Raw genomic sequence first — 20,782 nt, forward strand, 5'->3', positions numbered from 1 at the left:
CTTGGACCTTTGTTCTGACACCAACATCAGATGATTGTCTTTGTTTAAAGCAGAGCTAAATACATTGAGACCCGAACTTTTAATTGGGGAGTTAGTAGCATCACTCTGTGTAAAGAAGCATCCTGTGTTTTTAATAAAGGGGACAAGGTGAAAGTTCCTTGCCCTATAACTTGCCCACAAAGAAATAAAGGAAAGTCCCCTCCACTAGTTCTGGCCCTGCTGTGTTAGTGTATTGATTTTTATACGTAGGTGTTTTGAATCTGTTGTATTCCAGGCCCGTTGCCAGACACTAGACAATCAAAAATGAATAAATGTCCCAGTTATCTATAGTTTCATAACAAACAACTTCACAATTTGGTGGCTTAAAACAACCTTCATTTATTTTGCTCTCAAACCTGTAATTGGGCAGGGTTGAATAAGACACCTTCTTTCTGGGGTATCAGTTGAAATAGCACCACTAGGACCTGGAGGACCCCTATCCAGGTAACTGACTCCCAGAGCTGGAAAGTTGGGGCTGGCTGACAGTTGAGCACTCAACCAGGGCTGTGGGCTACAGACCTGGTCCCTTCTGTGTGGGCTTCTCACAGACTGCTTGGGCTTCCTTGTGACACGGTGGCTGGATTCCAAGATAAATGCTCAATTCTGTGACCTAGCTCCAGAAGCAGTGTCTTCTGCTGTAGTCCATTGGTGAAGGCTGGATTAAAGAGAAGGGGCATAGATTCCACTTCTTGATGAACAATGGCAAGATTCTAGAAGATGCATGGAATGAGAGATAATGTGGGAGCCATCACTGGAAAATACAACCTGCCATGATACACTCTGTGAGCTTGAGTGATGAAGGCAGACATGAAATAGGAACAGAGTCTGAAAAGTTTCTATGAGAATGCTAAGAGAATTTTATACTTTGTCCAGAAGTTTCAGGAAGCTTCAAGGGGGTGGCATGGGTCTTAATAAGGATAAGTATGTATTTACCTAGCTAGAAGGTAGAAGGGCATGCCATTCCAGATGGGAAACATGAGCAAAGACACAATGAGCTTTGGACTTAGGCATCCTTGCTCCTGTGTACATCTCTGCTTCCCAACTGGAGAATGAATCCCATCAGGACCCCAAGGGTTTTCCCGCAGTGCCTGGCCCACCACTTCATCTTGACTTGCACAGAGTTTATGCTTATTCAGCAATTTCCCCTGCATACAATGCATGACAGATGAAATTGTTTTCCTAATCCTTAATGACAGGCCTAGCCTAATATGCATATTTTAGTCACTTTTCCCCAAACACTCTAGATTAATATAGTTTAGTGTCTTTATAACCAACTATATATACTTCTGTTTAAATAAAGAGTCATATCATTGGTGAATTTCTTACAGGCCAGGGTTCAACTAAACCACCTGCACCTACTATCATGATCTTGGTGGTCTTCCAGGAAGATGACATTTATTGCTCTCTAGAGTCCTTTGTTTTTCAGTTCCATTCTCCATTCTCACTCTTTCTATACATGCCGAAATTATAAAGAGCTTTACAGAAGATCAGGAGTAGAGCGGACCGAAGAGTGAAACTATACTACTTATGATTTCCTTGACCTTAGCAGGCCAGCAGGCAGGAAAGAAAATTACACACAGTGAGACCTTGTGTCCATTAGTGTTTCAGAAATGCATTATGTTGCCCTGGGGCCCCTCCTTCTCCTCCTCATCTAAAGTTCCCTTGGCTCAGCTAGGATATTATTTTGGATTGTACAGCAGTAAATCACTTTGGCATTCATTTGAGGCTGACTTTATTCAGTTTCTCAAACCCCAATAAGTGCCTGTGGGTCTTCTGAAATCAGGTTCTTCATTCAGTGACTCATGGAGAGCCCTGAGTAGTTACAACAGGATAACCTCTTTGAGGTGGCCACTGTTGCTTCTGATTGCCAGAAGGGATCTCCCACCCTACAGCTCTCTGTACAAACTCCAGTTGGATGAAGAAATGTTAGTCATGATTCTTTATCTCAACTAATGCTGTATTTGGTCTATATTTTGTTGGCAAAACAAAGATAAGCAATCAGCAAGTAATTACTAATCTTTGTGATTTTCCTTTTTTTTCTGTTTCTATTTATACGTAGCAAAACTATACCTTAACCCCCCTCTGAAATAAAGTCTTTTAGGGGAAAGAGTTATAAGTGAATGCTTAAATACTTGGACTTAGGACTTGGGAATGAAAATTACTTTGAATGGGCTTAAATATTGCACTTAAGTGTCATTGAAAGGCATACTGACGGTGATAATGAGCCCATGTTTAGTTGCCCCAGTCATTTTTTTTAGCCATCATTTCATTTCCTTTATTATTTCTCTGTGACTCCACAGTCCATCATTAGGACCACTCACTTGCAAACACCCAAATTCTTTCATTCCTTTGACTTATTTGCTTGGCAAAGCCTTGACGTCAGTTAAGCCCCACCTTCTCTGCCTGCCTCCATTGCCTTTCTCCTTCACCATTCCACAGAAACCACTTTCATACAGATCACATAAGGATGAATCCAGTGGTACCCCCATTCCTGTTATCTCATTGGCCTTACCAGCACCTTTCCTTCACACAGTGGACGGTTTCCTCCTTGAAAAACCTTTTCTGCCTCGCTCTGGAGACATCTCATGCTTTCCTGGATGTCTCCCTTCTTCACTGGCCCTTTCTGAACCACACCCCCTTCTGTTTATTCTCTAAATTTTAGGGAGTCTTAATCCTGGGTCCCCTTTCCTTCTGTAAGTCTATCTTCCTGTGACCTCATCCTCCCAGTGACATGTAAAATGTCTACATGTGACTCAAGGTTTTGTCATTTCAGATGCTTCAGGCAGCAGGATTTACTTGATCTCAGGATGGCAGGGCAGAGAGTAGGGACAGCTCTTACTAGTTACCTGAGACCCAGTATAACAGGAGCTTCATTCAGACACCTGTCTCTGTGGCCAGGAAGGATGAATTACACACCAGTCTTCACGAGTGCTCACAACTCAAGGCCTGGAGCTCATCATATGACTCCAGTCTATGAGGTGAGTCAGGAAATTCAGACTTTCATGTGCCCCAAGGGAGAATACCAGGTACATACCAGTGGTCACCACAGTATGGATTAAAGATATATATATAGAGAGAGAGAGGGAGAGAGAGAGAGAGAGATCTTCACAGTATGATTTAAAATTATATATGTCAACATAATGATATATGTTGATATAACTACACTTGCTATGTGATATTATTACACTTGTGATATATATATATATATATATATATATATATATATATATATATCAACATTATGCCAGTGAGGAACTGATATGAATTGAGGTATAATCTATAACAGATTTTATAACAGATTTCTCTGTTATAAAAAAATCGTATGAGCCACATTTCATACCCTTTAGTTTAAAACACTAAGTAAACTATGCCACCATGTGCACTGTAGCATCTTCTAATATTGGTCAGTATTCCACCAAGAGATCAATATAAAAAGCCTAGGAAGAATGTCATAGCCTTTTCCACATGCATGAGAAAGTCTTTCCAAAGTTAAATTGCTTGCTCACTAGCAGCGGACACCAAGGTTTCTGTCCTTTCTGGGTCATGCTTATTTCATGGCTGTTAATTGCAGCAGCTTTCTAAGGGCATAAAGACGCCTGGGTGACTGAATGGATCATAATTGTGAATAGCCATCAACAGACTGATCATTTTTGATAATGAAAAGCATAACTGTGATGATATAGTTGTCCCCAAGTTCAACTTAATCTCATACACCATCCTGATGAAGCAGGGAAAACACAGTGATAGTCTGTAACAAGTGAAAGGACTTTTGGAGATTTATGGATCAGAACTGACATTGCTTGCTTATGAGAGGACATTTGGAGCTGCATAGTGGGAGTATCCACAAAGGGAGAATTCTCTATCCCAGTGGATATTGGACCACCTTCTGTTCGTATTCTTCACATTATTAGTAGTAGTATGATAGTTGCTCTGCTGAATTATGAGTTTGAGATTTCTGGATCCTAGCCTTCTTTATATCTCTAGGATCCAACATAGTACCTGTACAATGTCGTACATAGAAATTAAGATTATCTTTACATGTTTGTTGAGTGACTTTATGAATGGCTGTGATGAGAGAGAAAATGTTTGCTTTGTATAATAGATCAGTCTACTGCTTTCCTAAGCAGGTGATACAGGAAGGTACTGTATGTCAGTGTGTATTAATTGGTGCTACACATCAGATAGAATTCCTCCTCCTGATGACCTTGGCAGATGTGCCCATATGACTACTTCTATCTGATGAACTAGACACAGAAGTGGTGTGCATCCTTATGAGCACCTCTGAACTCTGCTTTCCCTCTGACCTAGTGCCCTACAAGAATGAACCACTGAGTCACTAAAGGGAACTGACCCTCAAGGGATAAGTAGTATGAATAAAAAATCAGGAAATAAAGCTTTTTCATAACACCAATCAATAGAAATAATATAGTTTTTTCTAGTAGTCACATATAAAAAGTAAAAAGAAACAGATAAAATGAATGTTTAACTTAATCCAAAAGATCTAAAATACTGTTATTTAAACATGCAATTAGTATAGAAATGATTGAGTATTTCATATTCTTTGTGTATGTGTGTGTACTAAATTTTAAAAATCTAGCATGTATTTTACACAGAGAATACATCTCAGTATGAATTAGCTATATTTCAAGTGCTCAGTAGCCACATGGAGCTAGTCACTGTCTTATAGGCAGTTATACCATTTTAAGTCATTGATATTTGGTGATTGTTTATTCCTGCAGCATATCTTAGCCCAACCTGACTACTATACCAAAAATTGATTTTCCTCAGACACCTGATGCAGGGTTCCCTAGGCTTGACGTGGGCATCACCAGGGGTTACAAAGAGTAACCAAGAGTGTGCTGCATTGTATTCACTTAATGGCAACATAGAGAACCTGTGTTGAAAGTGAAGACTGTGCTTAGCTCCTCAGCACTGGACATCTCCTGACGGAACCCTAGGAGAAAGTACTTGAGTTTCTCATAAATTTAAACACACCGACACCTCTGCACTGGCAAGAAGATGAACATCTTTCCATTTTAGCAAGGTACTCAGTAATGTGAGCAGGCTACTCAAAGTCTAGCTCCCCAGATGTTTAATTTGGGATTAAAAATATAATAAATGTGTGCCTAGTAACATACAGGATGCTGAGAATACAGCTGTGGGGAAGTTGTAAAGTCTCACAGATAACAGTGGATGATATAATTATAGCATTAAATAGTTTATATGTGTGTTAGTTTTATATCACTACAGAAGAGATTACCTCAAACTTAGAGTCTTCAAAAAGCTCATATTTGTGCTCCCATAGTTTCTGAGGGTCAGAAGTCTGGGTGCAGCTCAGCTGGGTTGCTCTGAGGCTGCCCTCAGAGTGTCAGACAGTATGTGCTCCTCTCCCACGGGTATGCAGTTCCTGTGGTTGTAGGACTGAAGGTCCCATTTTCTTTTGCTCTCAACTGGGACTCTGCTCAGCTTCTAGCTGCCACTCAAAACTACCTGTTCTCACAGGGCCTCTTACAATACAGCAACTTCTTGCTTTCAAACCAGTGGGAGAATCCCTCGGACCTCTAGGCTCTCTTTTAAGGACTCAACTGACCAGTTCATGGCAATCCAGGGTAATCTGTTTTAATGAACTCAGTCAGCTGATTAGTAATTATGCAGTAGTGCTAACCCTTCACAGATTCCACCCACACTCCAGCACACAGGTGCTTATTCAGCATTTCTATGTGTGGGGGCTTTCTTAGAAGTCCATGCCCCGTGACCTAAGAACTAACAGAGTGTGAATTTATTAAGGAGAGAACCAGCATGTAAGAAGACTCTGAGACTATTAGGGCCTTGGAAATTTGGAAAGAGGAACAAAACCCAGTGTGTCTGGGGCCCAGAGAGATAGGGAAAGTAGCACAAGATAAGGGAGTAGCCAGAGAATGCATTGGCTATGTTACTGATTTTCCAGAGAGCCACTGGAAACCAGCTCACAATGCATTTTTAAAGACATCTCTGACATCAATGAGAATACCTAGGTAAGGATGAAGGAGAGCCCAGCTATGATTATGTTACAATATGCCAGGAGACAGCTGAGGGAGACTTGGAGGATGGTGGCAGAAGATGAGGAAGCAGACAGAGTCAAGATAAATGTAAAAAGTAGCATCAATAAGGCTTGGTGATTAATGTGGCCTAAGGAAAAAATGAATCAAGTATGACTCTGGCTCTTGAGCCAGTGGGTGGAAGGTTATACCATTTCCTGAATCTGGAGTCATGGAGATGAGCAGTTTTGCCAAGAAGTGGATCCATTTTGGACATATTCGGTCTGTACCACTGAAATAACCAAGGACTTTGACTATGACAACCTGGAACTTGGAAGAGCAGTCTAAGACAAAGATAAGAATCTTGGGAGACATTGGACTATAGGTGACATCTTAAGTCTTTAAAAAGGGATGAAATCTTCTAGGGAGAACAGGTACAATGAGATTAGAATCTGGACGGAGTCCTTGTGGGGGGGCATTTCATAGACCTATTTCCAGTGATTGATGCTAATGTCATCTTCAAGGAATTAATATTATGACCATTTGGGATAGTACAGTACCTCAGAGGTTTCTTACCACCATGACAGAGTAGGTGTATGGGGTGTGTGTGTGTGTGTGTGTGTGTGAGAGAGAGAGATAGAGGGAGAGAGGAAAGAGGAAATTGCTTGGAATCAACTGAAGATTTTTTTTTTCTTTTGCTTTTTGTTTTCTTACAAACTTTCATGTATCTCTAAGAGAATCAACAATAACAGAAAAGAAAAGGAAAGAAAAAAAACAAGTCTTTTGGGAAACATATGTCCTCATTTATCAGAGAAAACTGAAGCTCAGAAAAGCGCAAGTCATTTACCAGGTGACACACAGCTGGTTTGATAGCAGCACCCTGAGAGGAGTTGAAATTGCTTAGAGAGTTCTTCCAGATCTTCAACCCTCCAGGAAAGTACATTTCTCCATAGTTTTACAGACCAAATTCCAGACACATCAGTAAATCATAGTATCATCTGTGATCACCAGAATGTCCAACAAGCATTCTCTAAAGGGAGGAAGAAGGACAGTCTCACTTCTTGAACTTATTACCACACTACCATACCAGCTTCAGAACAACCTGGCAAGTTAGGTATTTCCCCCCCATTTAACACATGTAGAAACTGAGGCTCAGGAATTAAGTAATGTACCCAGAAATACCTGGTAGAGAGTGGCAGGATCAGACTTGAAGATTGCTCTTACCACTGGCCTTAAATTCCTTATAGGATGTTTAGAGGGAACCACATATGCTGTACCTTGGACTTCTATATGTCACCAAATATTTCTCCAAAGAATAAAGTGCCAATGGAATCAGGTAGATGAGCAAAATGTAAAAATGCAAAATTCACTTGAGCCTCAGCTTTCCTCTTGTGGAGGACTGACTTTAAAACCAAGTGCGTTGATAAGAATTGAACTCCATTCCTTATTCACTCTGTGACCGCAGTCAAAGCACTGCACCTCTGTGTGCTTTAGTTCCTCATCTGCAGTAACTTAGGATAAGAATAGTGCCTACCTCATAGGTAGTGTGAAGATTAAACGATTTGATGTACGTAAAAACTCTAAAACACTAATGCACAGTAGCACTGCATGGCTTCTCCTGCCTTTACCACTGTTCTTGGCTCATTTCTTTGTGATTTTTGTCATCCAAGTGGCTTGTCTGAATTCCCAATTGAAAGTTAATGTCTCATTTTCACCCCAGATTTTGAAGATTCTGCTTTGTTCTTATAACAACATAATTGTGAGGAAGTAATATCCAGCTAGTACTTTAGGGGATACAGACCAGAGATGCAAGTGGCTACCTGTATTTGTACCTTTATGAATTGAAACACCAAGCATATCTATGCCTCAGGGCCTTTGCCTTTTACTTTTCTCTTTACCTAGAATGTTCTCTCCCTGCATAATGAGACAGCCTCCTTCTGATCTCTGTTCAAATGTCGCTTTATCAAAGGCCTAACCATACCACTCTATCTGCAGTGGCATCTCCTCCCCACTATTACTATTTCCTCACTCTCTCTATTCTTCAAAGCACACCATCAGAAATATTTTATATCTATTGATTGAGGGTCCGTCTCCCCAACAGAACTTGAGTTCCATGAGAAAAGGGGTTTGGTGTGCTTCATTCACAACTGGATTCCCAGCACCCAGAACAGCCTCTGGCACATCGTAGGCCCTCAATGAGGCTTGTGGGATTGACAAATGGATGAGGGAGTGAATGCTACCTTACAACTTGTATGACAGGACTCATGGTCATTTGCAAAGACCATTGCGATATCCAGGTGTGCTGCCACCTGTACAAGATTGGTACAAGCTGAATGGTTTCAGCCCCTCCACCTGCAGGAGAAGGTACCACCTACCATCCAGTTTCCAGGGAAAACAGCCTATACATTATTCTCATCCTTCTCACTTGATCAATCCCAAATGCCTTCAAATCTACCTCCAATAAATCTCAGATTCGTTCATTTCTCCACTGTTTCCAGTCACCATCTTGTGTCACCTGACCTATTGGGACAACTTTCTTATCTAGTTTTCTACTCTTGTTCACCCTCTGAACCATTCTCCACAAAATACTGAGCATACACTTTCAAAAACAAGTGGTTCCTCCCATTTGTGATTTTCCATGAGCCTTAGAAAATAAAATCCAAACTTCCTGCCTCATGATCCTTGGTCTGGCAAGGTCTGTTCCCAGACCTCCTCCCTAGCCACCTCTCAGCTAGCTCCCCCTACCTCTCACTGTACAATGTCCTGTCACCTGGCCTTTCAGGTCCTGGTACAGTCAGTCTCTGAGTCTTTGTATTTGCTGTTACTTCTGTTGGGAATCCTTTTCACTTGGCTCTTCCCATGGCTAACACCATCTTGAATCTTTTGTCTTTAAGAGCAACCAGCCAGTTTGAAGCAAGGGCCCTCAAATGTGATTTTAAGCCTACATTTATATGTTGCTTAATGTTTTTTCTCTTGCTCTCTAGATTGTAAATTCTGTTTACTGTGGAATGTTCAGCACTACCAGAATCCCTGATGCATTGTAGTCAGCTAATGAATGTTTTGAGTGCTATTGAGTGGATACAGGACCCTGCCATACAAGAACCTGTTAGGAGGCCCTGAGAATCCTGAAGGGACTGGAGTAAGGAATTGGGGATTTACTCTCAGGGTTTCTTCTGGTTGAGTCTTGTAGCCGAAGAAGAGTGAATCATTCCCAGATATTAGTTCCCTATTTTCCACCTTCCAGGTTGTAACTAGGATGAGTAAGAATGCTTTGCTTTTCCCATCACATGTGCACGGTGTGGTCTCACTTGAACATAATGAGAACTAATATATTTTTAGATGTTCTGCAAGAACCTTACCTATATTGTACCATTTAATACAATTCTGCCAAATTTGTATTGCTGTCTTTTCCCATTTTACAGTTGAACAAACTGAGGCACAGAGGGGTCAAATAGCTCATGAAGATCACAGAGGTAAAGAAGAATATGAACATGCATGTATGCTTTCCAGTCTCAGAATAGGCATCTTAAATGGCACCCCTACTATAGCTGCCCACCTGGCTCTGTACCTATACTTTATTCCACATAATTCCAACCAATCCTTTAAATATCACCTGTATTCAAGCTACACTTACTTTGTATCTCTGACCCCAACTGCTGCAGACTCATTATCAAACTACCCCCACAACATCTTCTCTTGGGCATCTTTAACTTAGCATTTCCAAAACTGGGTTCATGATCTACCTTCCTATCTCCATTCCCAAACTTAATCTCCCTCAATTTCCTCTTCTCAGTAAACAGTACCAGAAATCATGAAAACATGCTGTGAAATGTGATTCACACACACACACACACACACACACACACACACACTACACGCTTCTTTCAATTGGTTAGGTTTGCTTATGGTGTGCCATTTTTTCTCTCTTTCCTTTCTTTTTTCAAACTACTATTTTATCTAACCTTCCTTTATAAAATTGTTACACATCAAGGTGAGGACTGTGATTTATATAATTTTGTATTCCTAGCATCTAGCACATAGGTGTCAATATATTCTTGTTGAATTAAAGCAAGAGGAAATATTTTCTGTTTCTGTTTCAGATAGTTTCTGTGTGATTTGTAAATTTCTCCACTCATTTTTCTATGCATATTTTTTCCAAACTTCACTAAATGATCATTTTTCTTTTCCCAAGGTTCTAACCTAAAGGACTTTTATTGCAGTATGTTAATGAAACCACTCTGTGTTTCATAAAAATGATTTTCATTTCTCTTCACTTTGGCACTTGCACACTTGGATTTATGTGGAAAGGGATACTGAACAGCAAGAAAAGACCTATTTAGAAACAGCAGCATAATCATTCAGCAGGAAAGAAAAGAGTGATACATGGGCCATGTAATTAGTAATCATCTGTTTCACATTTATTTTTCAGATCTGAAGTTCAGTTGGTATGCAGTAACAAGCAATAAGCCATACCTTCTCAGATCCTCCTTGAAATTTTGAATATAAATAATAAGTTCCACACACTAACTTGTTCCCACAAGCATGGAAAAAGGACACCCATACATGTATGTGCACACAGGCAAGTGCACATGCACACACACACACACACACACACACACACTCACAAAACCCATGAATCATCATTCGAGGGAATTCAATTAACATTTTTTTTCCTCAAGATTACAAAAATAAATTTAATAGCCCTCAATCCAGTCTCAATTCATGAGTAGCTTAAATTTGCTTTACACTACAGGAGTGCCCTGTTTTGGTTGCTTTGTTTTCTAAAATATGAAATTCTCTTAAGATTAGTTTGTATAAACTGGTCATGGAACAATTCAGAGAATAGGCATTTAAAATACATGTACAAAGCCATAGACTAACCTCAGACGTTATTAGATAAAACTCACAAGTACATCACAAGATGTGGTGTTATGGTTTGTATATGAGGTCCCCCAAAGGCTCATTGTTTGAAGGCTTGGTCCCCAGTGCAGCAATGTGCAGAGGTGGGGCTTTGGGGAAGTGATTGGATCATGAGGGCTCTGGTGGTCTAATCCATGAATAGATTGATGACATTGGGAGGTGGGGAAACCTTTCAATAGGTGGGAGCTAGGTAAAGGAAGTAGGTCTCTGGTGGTGTGCTCTGGAAGGATGTATCTTGTCTGCAGTCTCTTCTTCTCTCTCTGCATCCCAGTTGTCATGAGATGAACTGCTTTGTGCCACCAAACCCTTCTGCCATGGTGTTTATGCTGTGGAGCCAGGTGACCATGGACTGAAACTATGAGCCAAAATAAATCTCTCTTCCTCCTCTGAATTGCTTTTCTCGGATATTTGTCACAGTTAGGAAGAGCTGACTGATGCATGTGGGTATGGAATCATCTCTGTCTGGGAAAAACGTTCAGAGTGTCCATGAGCAAGTCATTTATCCCATCTCTTCCTCCTCCTCTAAGACATCAAAGGAAAGCCTTCCTCACAACTTTGGGAATAAAGCAAGGCAACATGTGAAAGTGCTCTGACAATTACAAAGCACTATAAATAAGTAAAATGATGGCATAATTTTTGTCATTATTATTGAACTATACAAATTAAGTTTTTTATGTGAGGCTGAATAAATAAAAATAAAGTATGCTTTTATGCAGAAAATAGGAGATCACACGTTAGAATTTTAGTTGACACAGTATGTGTTCAAGATAATGAACTTGACTTTTCTACACATAGAAATATGACATTTAAAATGTCCCTTAAGTGGAATATTTTAATGTATTCTCTTTAATGTTTTCATACATTTTTGGAGAATGTCCAAAATGATATATTTTTTTCCATTAGAAAGTTTATTTTCTGTAGAACAAGCAGTCACAGTAATCCAGGAGAGAGTATACTCTAAGAAGTATATTCTGCTGTAAATTCAGATTTGTTTGATTTTTTAATCAGTCAGATTCTGAGTCAATCACATTCCTATGTTTTTTCTTCCTTTGTTGCACAATTTTATCCTGTCCCAGCAAGATAGATAAAAAAAAAAAAAAACCAACTGAAAGGAAACCTACTGTGTTAGTCAGCTTTGTGTTGCTATGACAAAATACCTGAAATAATCAACTTATAAAGGAGTAAGCATTTATTTTGGCTCATGGTTTCAGTCCAAGTTGATTCCATGGCTTTTGAGCTTGCTATGAGGCAGCACATCATGATGGGGAGCAAGTGGTAGAGCAGAGCTGCTCTTTGACAGCCAGGAAGCAAAAGAGAAACAGGAAGGAGCCAGCATCTCAAAATTCCCTTCAAGGACACAATGACCTAACTTTATTCCAATAGGCCCCATGCCCTAAGGGTTCCATCACCTCCCCACATCGCCAAATGTTAGGGACAAAAACTCAACACATGGGTTTCTAAGGAACATTCAAGATCCAAATTCTAGCACCTAGGTGAATTTAAATAATTTACTATCTCAATTAAAATTTCCAGTTGAAGAAGCCACAAAACCAACCCTATTTCCCCATTTGGGGGAAATATATTTCTATGGATTCTTCCTTCTGCTTTGTAACTTTGAAAATTGTGTACTAGGTCTTTTCCAAAGCCAAAATGCTTCTGTTAAGCTAGGGGACCATTTGAGATCACCAAGGCATCAGTGGTGGTGTGTGTGTGTGTGTGTGTATGTGTGTATGTTTCTATATGTTGTTTATGGGCATTCTAGCCCATGAACTCATTTGTGCCCCCTTGGCCACTTAATTTGAAGCAACTGTGTAAGGAGAATTGAATGTAGTAATTTACTGAACAAAAAAATTAGTTTTACTGAGAGTACTGTTTCAGTTGTTCCTGGCTTGTCCATTCCTTGAGCAGATACATCATTCACCATAAGCTGCTGTGTTGGTTTCAGTGACAGTCACTTCTGTTTCACAGGACTTAACAGCATTCACCTGGGCCAGGTCTAACTGTTCACATCTTGCTAACCATGGATCATGCACAAATATTGGTGTGTGTTCCCTCTGTATTAGGCACTGTGCTAGGACCAGAATTACAGACCATTTCTTGTCCTCAGAGAGATAATACTCAGGACACTACTTGTTCCAAGCTGAAAGGTAAAACCTTGTTTCAACCTGAAGCCAGAAAGTGTTTAGAACAATATCAGAATATGCCCACCACTACTATGGACCTTCCTACCCATAGGAATTTTGGCATCACACCAGAGTCTCTTAACTGTGGTTGATACCAGTTTGATGACCGTTTGATTTGCATAATATTTTGATTAGTTTGTATAAATTAAGCACTGCATTTATAAACCCACCAAGAAGAAGCTGCCTTAAAGTATTAGGTATGAATTACAATTGCATATCATCTGCAATTAAAAAAAAAATCCTTGAAGTGCAGATTTGCCCCAAAGAGACCATAAAGTTGAGTTTCTGTTTTTGTCAACTGAGCAAAAAACAAAAAAAATTAGTCTTAAATTATGAAAATTTAAGTGACCTGTGGTCTACATGTGAAATATCTGGATAAATACGCAGCCACTTTAATAATCTAAACTGGTTTGGCTCACTGTTGTCTCCTCCTTCCACAATCCACCTCTCTCCCTAGGAGGTGGCACTGAAAAAAACAAATATATCCTAATTGGTTCTTCATGTCCTTCCTGCCAGGGGCAGAGACCAAAACCTGTTGGGTGGTTATCAGGTTATGAAGTCTAGTTTACTTCCCTGTCCAAATTCTGTGTTGATGAAAAGTCCCAGAGGAGGCAAAGGCTTTGGGCCAAAGAACACAGTCTTTTGAAAAAGCTTTGCCTGACCCAACGCCAACCCAGATTCAAATCTCACCTCTCGCTGATCTCTCCATCTCCACCTTCCACTAAATTTACTCTCGCCTGGATGATTGAGAGGTTTTCTCCTCTTGTTTTCTGTACAACTCGCCCTTATAATTTATTCTCCAGTGGTCTTTGAACACTTTGGACAACTCCCTGTGTCCTGAAAATAAACACCAGTGGCCTGAGAAGCACTGTCTGCTCTGTTTCTGCTCACTCTTTCTGCCTCTTCTCTACCTCAGACACAGCAGCCATTTTTCTTTCTTTTCTGTCCCTTGAACACCCTGAGCAATTCCCCTTATCACACCCTCTGCACCCAGAACACATGTTCCCACACTCCCTTAGGTCTCAGCTCACAGGTCATCTCCACAGAGAGGGCTTTCTTTGAACCCTTGTCCAAAGTAGCATATGTCCTCCCTATGACTCCTTCTCCCAGTATTTATCTTCAGAACCCTCATCATTATCTGAATTTTTCTTTTAAACTTGACTTCTCCCATGTCTTTTCTATTGTTTTTGTAGAATGTAAATGCCACCTCTCTTGTTCACAGCTGGGGCTCCAGTGCCTGACACAGTGGGATATTTGTTGAATGAATATATGCACATTTAAGGGGCTGACTCATTGCTGAAAAATGTCCCAAATCATAAACTCCATTCAAGTTCATGTGTTCTGAATTCCAACTCAATTTAAACTGCGGGAGATTTGGATGTACTTTTCAATTTAGTTTCTTTTTTCTATTTCAGTCCTCTCTAATAAATAGTGACATTATCTTTGTGAAGTTGCATGCCCCATGGGAAGTCCTTGGAAGATATGCAGAACAAATGAATGTAAGGATGCCTTTCAGGTAGGTGTAAATGTATTTCCCCCACTCCTGCTGCTGCACTATAAACCTAATATTCTCTTCTCTCAGAAGAAATAGAACTGAAGTACAGACTAGAAAGCTATTCAAGGAGAAAATCCTTCAAATGTTTAGGAAATGCAAATAAGCCTTCGTGGCCAGTGGTGATTTCATGGCTTTTGGTGACAATTTCTACCTAATTCAGTCCCTAGCAGGCAGATATTTCAAGTGCCTGTGATTAAAAAAAAAAAAAAAAAAGCATTTTCCAAAGTGGAATTTTCATTTTAAAAGTGCCATTTCTGGGAGTCCCCATGAATTGTTATTTTGAACAGCCAGACTTCTAGGCATGTGCTCTTTACTGGCCAGTCCCTTCCAGAAAAACGTTAAAATTTACTTCCAAATAAACAAGATCAAGAAATTTGATGAAAATGTGATCTGTTGTTTTTTTTTTTTTAAACAGCCTACTTTTAAATTTAAGACATTGTAAATACTGTGCAAACACAAGTATGGATATTTGTTCCAAGGGGAATATAAAATACTTCATGTGGATTGCTGAGTTATTTGTGAGGATTATTTACCCTCATCTCACAGTGATTATCATTATCTTCCCTATGGATTAAGAAAAAGTGATTGTCATTAGCTATATGGAAATAAAATAAGACATTAAACCTGAAACTATAAATGCCAAGACGTGTGTGACTGTGAGGGGATTCAGAATGGAATCTGCTAAATGAGGTGGGATAATTTAGTACCAAGCACAGTTCCAAAGTTGCGTTAAGTACTTTGGGTTTGCGTTATGTTGGTAAGTTCAAGTCATGTGACAGGAATTAGGCAAACTGGTATAAGTTTTACAAATAACTCTTAATGGATTTTGGAAAGTTATGGAGACTAGGAATCAGTTACATTCACAGAGACAGAGAGAAATTAAGGACATATTGAGAGAAGGACAATTTTCATTCATAGATCTTTAATGTATCTCCCAGATGCAGTTTATTTTCTTGGTTTATTGGTCTTTATGTCCTAATACCAAGTAAGAATAAAGACTGGGATGTCTAGCATCTGTTTTCCTGGAGGCAAATTCTCAGAAAAGATAAACATAGTTTGATCTTATGATTTATTTTTATATTTAAAGTGTTAAAAAGGAAATCTGTATGCTCAAGGATTAAAAATATTCATATGTGCAATGAGAAAAAAATCGATTTAGTTTTCATTAAAAACTACTATACTAAAATAATTAAATCCAGGTATTTATCAATGGTATAGTAACTATCTAATATGGATTAATGCCACATTAAGAACCAAAAGTGAAAGAAACTGCTACAAAATATGCTCATAGAAATCAAAACTCCTTCCTCAGTAGAAATCTCACAAGATCTTCTGCCAAAAAACACTTCTGTAACAAAGAACCTAAGGAGATTGAAAACTTGAGCAATGTTTGTGCAAAGCAAGTTCCCTTAGTACCTTTAAGGATTCACATCTGAAAGGACTGGCTCATCATAGGAAACATTTCTGCATGCTCATTAGGTGGCAGAAAAGTGCCACCTCCAAGCAGCATTAATACCTTTCTGAAGCAGCAGTAAGAGAATGTGATCCAAGCAAATAAAATGCAAATGAATGCAAATAATAATCTTTTTAATGTAGGAATTCCTGAAGAACAGCAATGTTAGAAGAAAACACTTTTAATGTGTGTAACAGTAATTGATCTCATTAACATTGTTGTGATTTTATCTAAGCAAAGCTTCATTTGTTATAACCTGATGAATTTAAAATTTCTGCTATTATCTTGTTCACAATTTCAAACATGTAACTCTAGCCTAAGGAGATGATTGCATTTCCAAAGGAGAATTTCCCCACTATATTTCAATAAAATATACAAACATCAGTTTGACTTAATTTCAATGTCCCAAAGAATTTTATCTGTATTTATTATTTTCTGTACTTCTGAATCTCAGGTTTAGTCCCCTTGGATATTTTACACAACAATATTTAAAAAGAAACTGAAGAATAGACTTCTTATGGGAAATTGCCAATGAAACCTGCTTCTTAAATACTTATGTCCATGGATATAGCTTTAAAATGTTAGTAGACTTTATTTTTTAAAGCATTTATTGGTCTACAAATTATTGAGCATACAATGCACAACATTCTCATATAACCCTGCTCACCTCACAATCTCCTTATAATCATCTTAGATTAGTGTAGTATATTTGTTAACTAATGGACTGATACTGATTTATAATTTTTAACTAAAGACTGTGGTTTGTTTCGGGTTCCCTCACGTTGTACAATTCTTTAGGTTTTGACACATGCATACCACCATGTTTCTCCCATTACAGTATAACAAGGAAAATGCTGTCATAAAAATGTCCTGCACTTCCTTTATTCAGTCCTCTTTCTTGTCCCAAACCCCTGGCAACCACTGATCTTTTTATTGTCCCTATAGTTATTGTCACAATTATGAAAAATATTTTATAACATATAAATTTCCCATTTTCCAAATTTGAAATAGCTCAGTAATAGTTCAGAATACATATAAACCACAATGGCTTCATTACTACTTCATTGGTTGAAGACTGAAATATTGAAAAGAAATTGCATTTTATTAACATTTATAATACTTATACTCTCCTTTCAAACTATAACCACAACGTTTATTTTTAAGATTTTTTAAAAAATGTAAATATACAGAGGCATAAAAGATCCTTACTAAATCGGATTTTTAAAACTGTTTTTGTGTACCTTGTATACCTTGGTTGTATACCTGCTTAATTCACCTTTAACCAGAACCAGTGATCAGGCAGTATGCCCCTGGTGGTTATTTATAGCTGTGTGTTGACGCTGTTAAGTTAGTGTCCTTCCCATACTGGTTGTGAAAATACATATTTCTTATATTACCCCAGTCTAAATTGTGAGAAAAGTATTCTGTAAACTTAAAAGCTGTATCAACATTGCTTTAATACAATAGTGTGCCTATTAAATTATGTGTGTTGCCCCTTAATCCATCTCTGTGTTTCCCTAGAAAAAAGCTGACCTCAGCCAATTCTGTGCAAATGTCATCTACTCCAAATCATCACTGCGCACACATTTGGTAGGGAAGAGGCAACCATAAAAACAATTATGGTAATAAGGACAGGGAGAAGGAGCCACGAAAGTGCCTCTTAAGATTTCATAACTCAAAAACGCGTGCCCCATGTTCCTACTACATTTCTCACTGTTAATCTCTTTTAGTTTTTTCTTCTTCACCTCTTACAGGCTTCTATCTTCAATCTCCTTTCCTTCCTTGCTAGTTCAAACTGTAACTGACGATGGGTTTTCTTCTCGACTGGCTTCATTTTTGCTGTTCTTCCAGGAGAAAAATCTATTACCTGCCCCGCCGGTACAAGTTCATGAGCAGGTTAGTAGCATGCTCTGTCATGAGGAATGCTTGTCTGTCCGCTGGCCTGTGTACTCCAACAGTGACAAGGAGCTACAAGCCTGGGAAGATGTCACATGGAAAAACACTGCCATGCATACTCCAAAAACAGCTGTTTTGGGTTATCACCCCCCAAAAAGAAAAGATGATAATGTCCCCTTCTCAAGGCTTCTCCATGACCCCACCACACTCGGGAGGATGCATTTCATCTGCAGGTGTGTTGTGGCTCTTTTTAAAGCCCATTTTGTTGGACAAGTTACCAAAAATCCCAGTCATTTAGAGCATCTTTGGCCTGGAGCTTTTTTATTTTTTGTATTTTATTTTCATACAAATTCCTCCCTCACAGATATGTAATTTAAAAGCTTCAGGTACAGATAGTCATCTTGCAAAGCTAATGGCTACCCCGCAATGGGTGACGTCTTCCCGTGTGTTAGCAACATTGTGTTAATGAAGTATGCAGATGCCTAGCCTTACCTGGGAACTCTTCCAACCCTCGCTATTGAAGAGAGATAGCGAGCGAGAGAGAGAGAATGAACTGAATGAAGATTTATTTTATGGTACTTTATATCCTTCCCAAGTTTGTTTTTCTTTGTTTTATGAGAGACCAAGGAAAAAGGGAACAATGATGTCCCTCAATTGGACTTCATGGTGATGGCTGGTAAATCTAATTTTAAAATCTTAATTGGCCTTATATTTTCATTCACCCTGAGTTGAATTGATGGTTAAACCAGGGATTCATGGAGTTTCTCTGAAAATCCTATGGTTAATTTAGTCCTGTGAGATTTGGGATTCAGGTTCATTCCATTTATATGCTATGCAGAGTGGTAAGTAAAAGAGTAACGTGTTTTGGTGGATTTTCTCCAGGGCACATGCCCTGGGTTTTGATGTGTTTTGATGGATTTTCTCCAGGGCACATGCACTCAATGCAGTATGGTGTGAGAATTAACTTCCAAAGAAACTCAAATGTTGTGGTTTCTCAAAACTTCCCTGTGCAACAATCTCATTAGCAGGTCTTTCATTAGGCAATAGATGTGGCATTTGTATTCACCACAATTCAGATTAATGCCTTTTCATGTAATGATATTTTGTAACAGCCTGGTACAAAGTTCTCAAACTTCAACTAGCATCAGAATCACCTGGAAGGCTATTAAAGCACAGATTCTGAGTTCCCTGCCCACCCCAAGTTTCTGATTCTGTGGTGGGACCAAAGAATTTTTCTAACAGGTTCCTAGCTGAGGAGAATCCTGCTAGTCCTGGACCATGTTTTGAAAACCTCTGATCCATATGACAGATTAATCTATACATTCCCCCCAAATTAGGGATTTGACTGACTATAGATGGTATGAATAAAACCAAAATCAAATAAAACCTGGAAGAACCATAAAGTGAAGAGAAGTTCCTCCCAACTCTGATAGCACAATGGAAATATTGAGTCCGGGCATGATACCATTTCAATCTGTTGAAGAACTCTATTCCAGATTCTGAAAGGAATGGAGGGTGGGCCTTATCCTTGTCCAAGTGTGCCAAGTAGACTTCACTCAGTAAAGTCAGTATGTGTGGGACCAGATCACATCCTTTGGGATCATAAAACCTACATTAGCACTGTATGACCTTGGGCAAGTTACTTCACATCTCTGAGCCTGTTTTCACACTTATAAAATGAAGATACTAATTTCTACCCTATAGGGTTGATATGAGATTTGGTGCCTGGTATATAGAAGTTGTTCAAAAATGCTATCTATTAGTGATTATTATTTAGAATATTCATAAAAATGATTTTGTGTCTTTGCATACCTCCTATTCCCTTTCTGCTTCTGAATTATTATCCATCTCAGCTGTTTGTCCTTTCTTCTGTCCTGTGACTAGTCCACTAACTCTCTGGAAAGTTCTGATTTTACTTGCCACATAGTCATTTTTATTCCATTTGTATTCCATATACTCTGCATTTATATTCTCTATACAGCCTCCACTATTTGCACAGTCATACAGTCTAAACCTCAGGGTCATTCTAGATGTCCTACCCCCCATTCAGTCAGCCTCTCAGGTTCTGCAGATGCTGTCCCATGAAAATTTCTCAAATTTATTCATCACTCTTCATTCCCACTACCATTGCTTATTTCACATCAATTTATCTTCCTGCTTCTCTTCTGATCCCCTTCCAAACTGTAGTCATCTTCCTTGAGTAGCAAATCTGATCAAGTCTCATGGTGGTTGCTCCATAGTAATGAAAATAAAAGACTTAAACACAGCACTTGATAAACTGCCTTCACCCATATCTCCCTTCCCATCACTCTTTGCTCCATCAATATTGAACTACTCGTGGTTCCCAAAGACATTATGCTCACTGGGGTTTACATATCTTTGCTTATACTGGCACTTGCTTCTTGGTGGTCCTTTCCCAACTTGTTCATGAAAGTAACATCTACACTGTCCTCAAAACTCAGTCCACGCATTTGGAATTTTTGACCAGGTTAAATGATGCCTCTTTTCTGTTGTCTCACTGCACCCAGTGGCTCCATCACCACCTCATGCTATACTCTATGATGTGGATATCCATCTCCCCGTACGGATAGTATTTAAAGGCAAGGATGGCACATTCGATTCTGTATTTTCTGTACCTAGTATATAGTAGGTGGGATGAATGAATTCATGAATCTCCATACACATGCATGAGGAAGGGAGTGGAAAGAAAGGAAATAAA

At 39.0% G+C, this 20,782-nt stretch overlaps 1 protein-coding gene across 4 annotated transcripts in view; it reads left to right on the plus strand.

The window, feature by feature from the left end:
• Positions 1-20,782, plus strand: part of Ano4 (anoctamin 4) — a 322,489-nt gene that overhangs the window by 180,122 nt on the left and 121,585 nt on the right. For 2 of the 4 annotated variants that reach the window (XM_047550092.1, XM_047550093.1), the window contains 2 exons: positions 14,575-14,675; positions 18,019-18,063. In XM_047550092.1, coding sequence (XP_047406048.1) covers positions 14,575-14,675; positions 18,019-18,063 — 146 coding nt within the window. Of the gene's footprint in view, positions 1-14,574; positions 14,676-17,921; positions 18,064-20,782 lie in introns of those variants that run through there. The other 2 variants (XM_047550094.1, XM_047550096.1) reach the window with 2 other exon arrangements.

Source organism: Sciurus carolinensis, chromosome 4, assembly GCF_902686445.1.
Source record: "Sciurus carolinensis chromosome 4, mSciCar1.2, whole genome shotgun sequence".
Taxonomy (NCBI): Eukaryota; Metazoa; Chordata; class Mammalia; order Rodentia; family Sciuridae; genus Sciurus; species Sciurus carolinensis.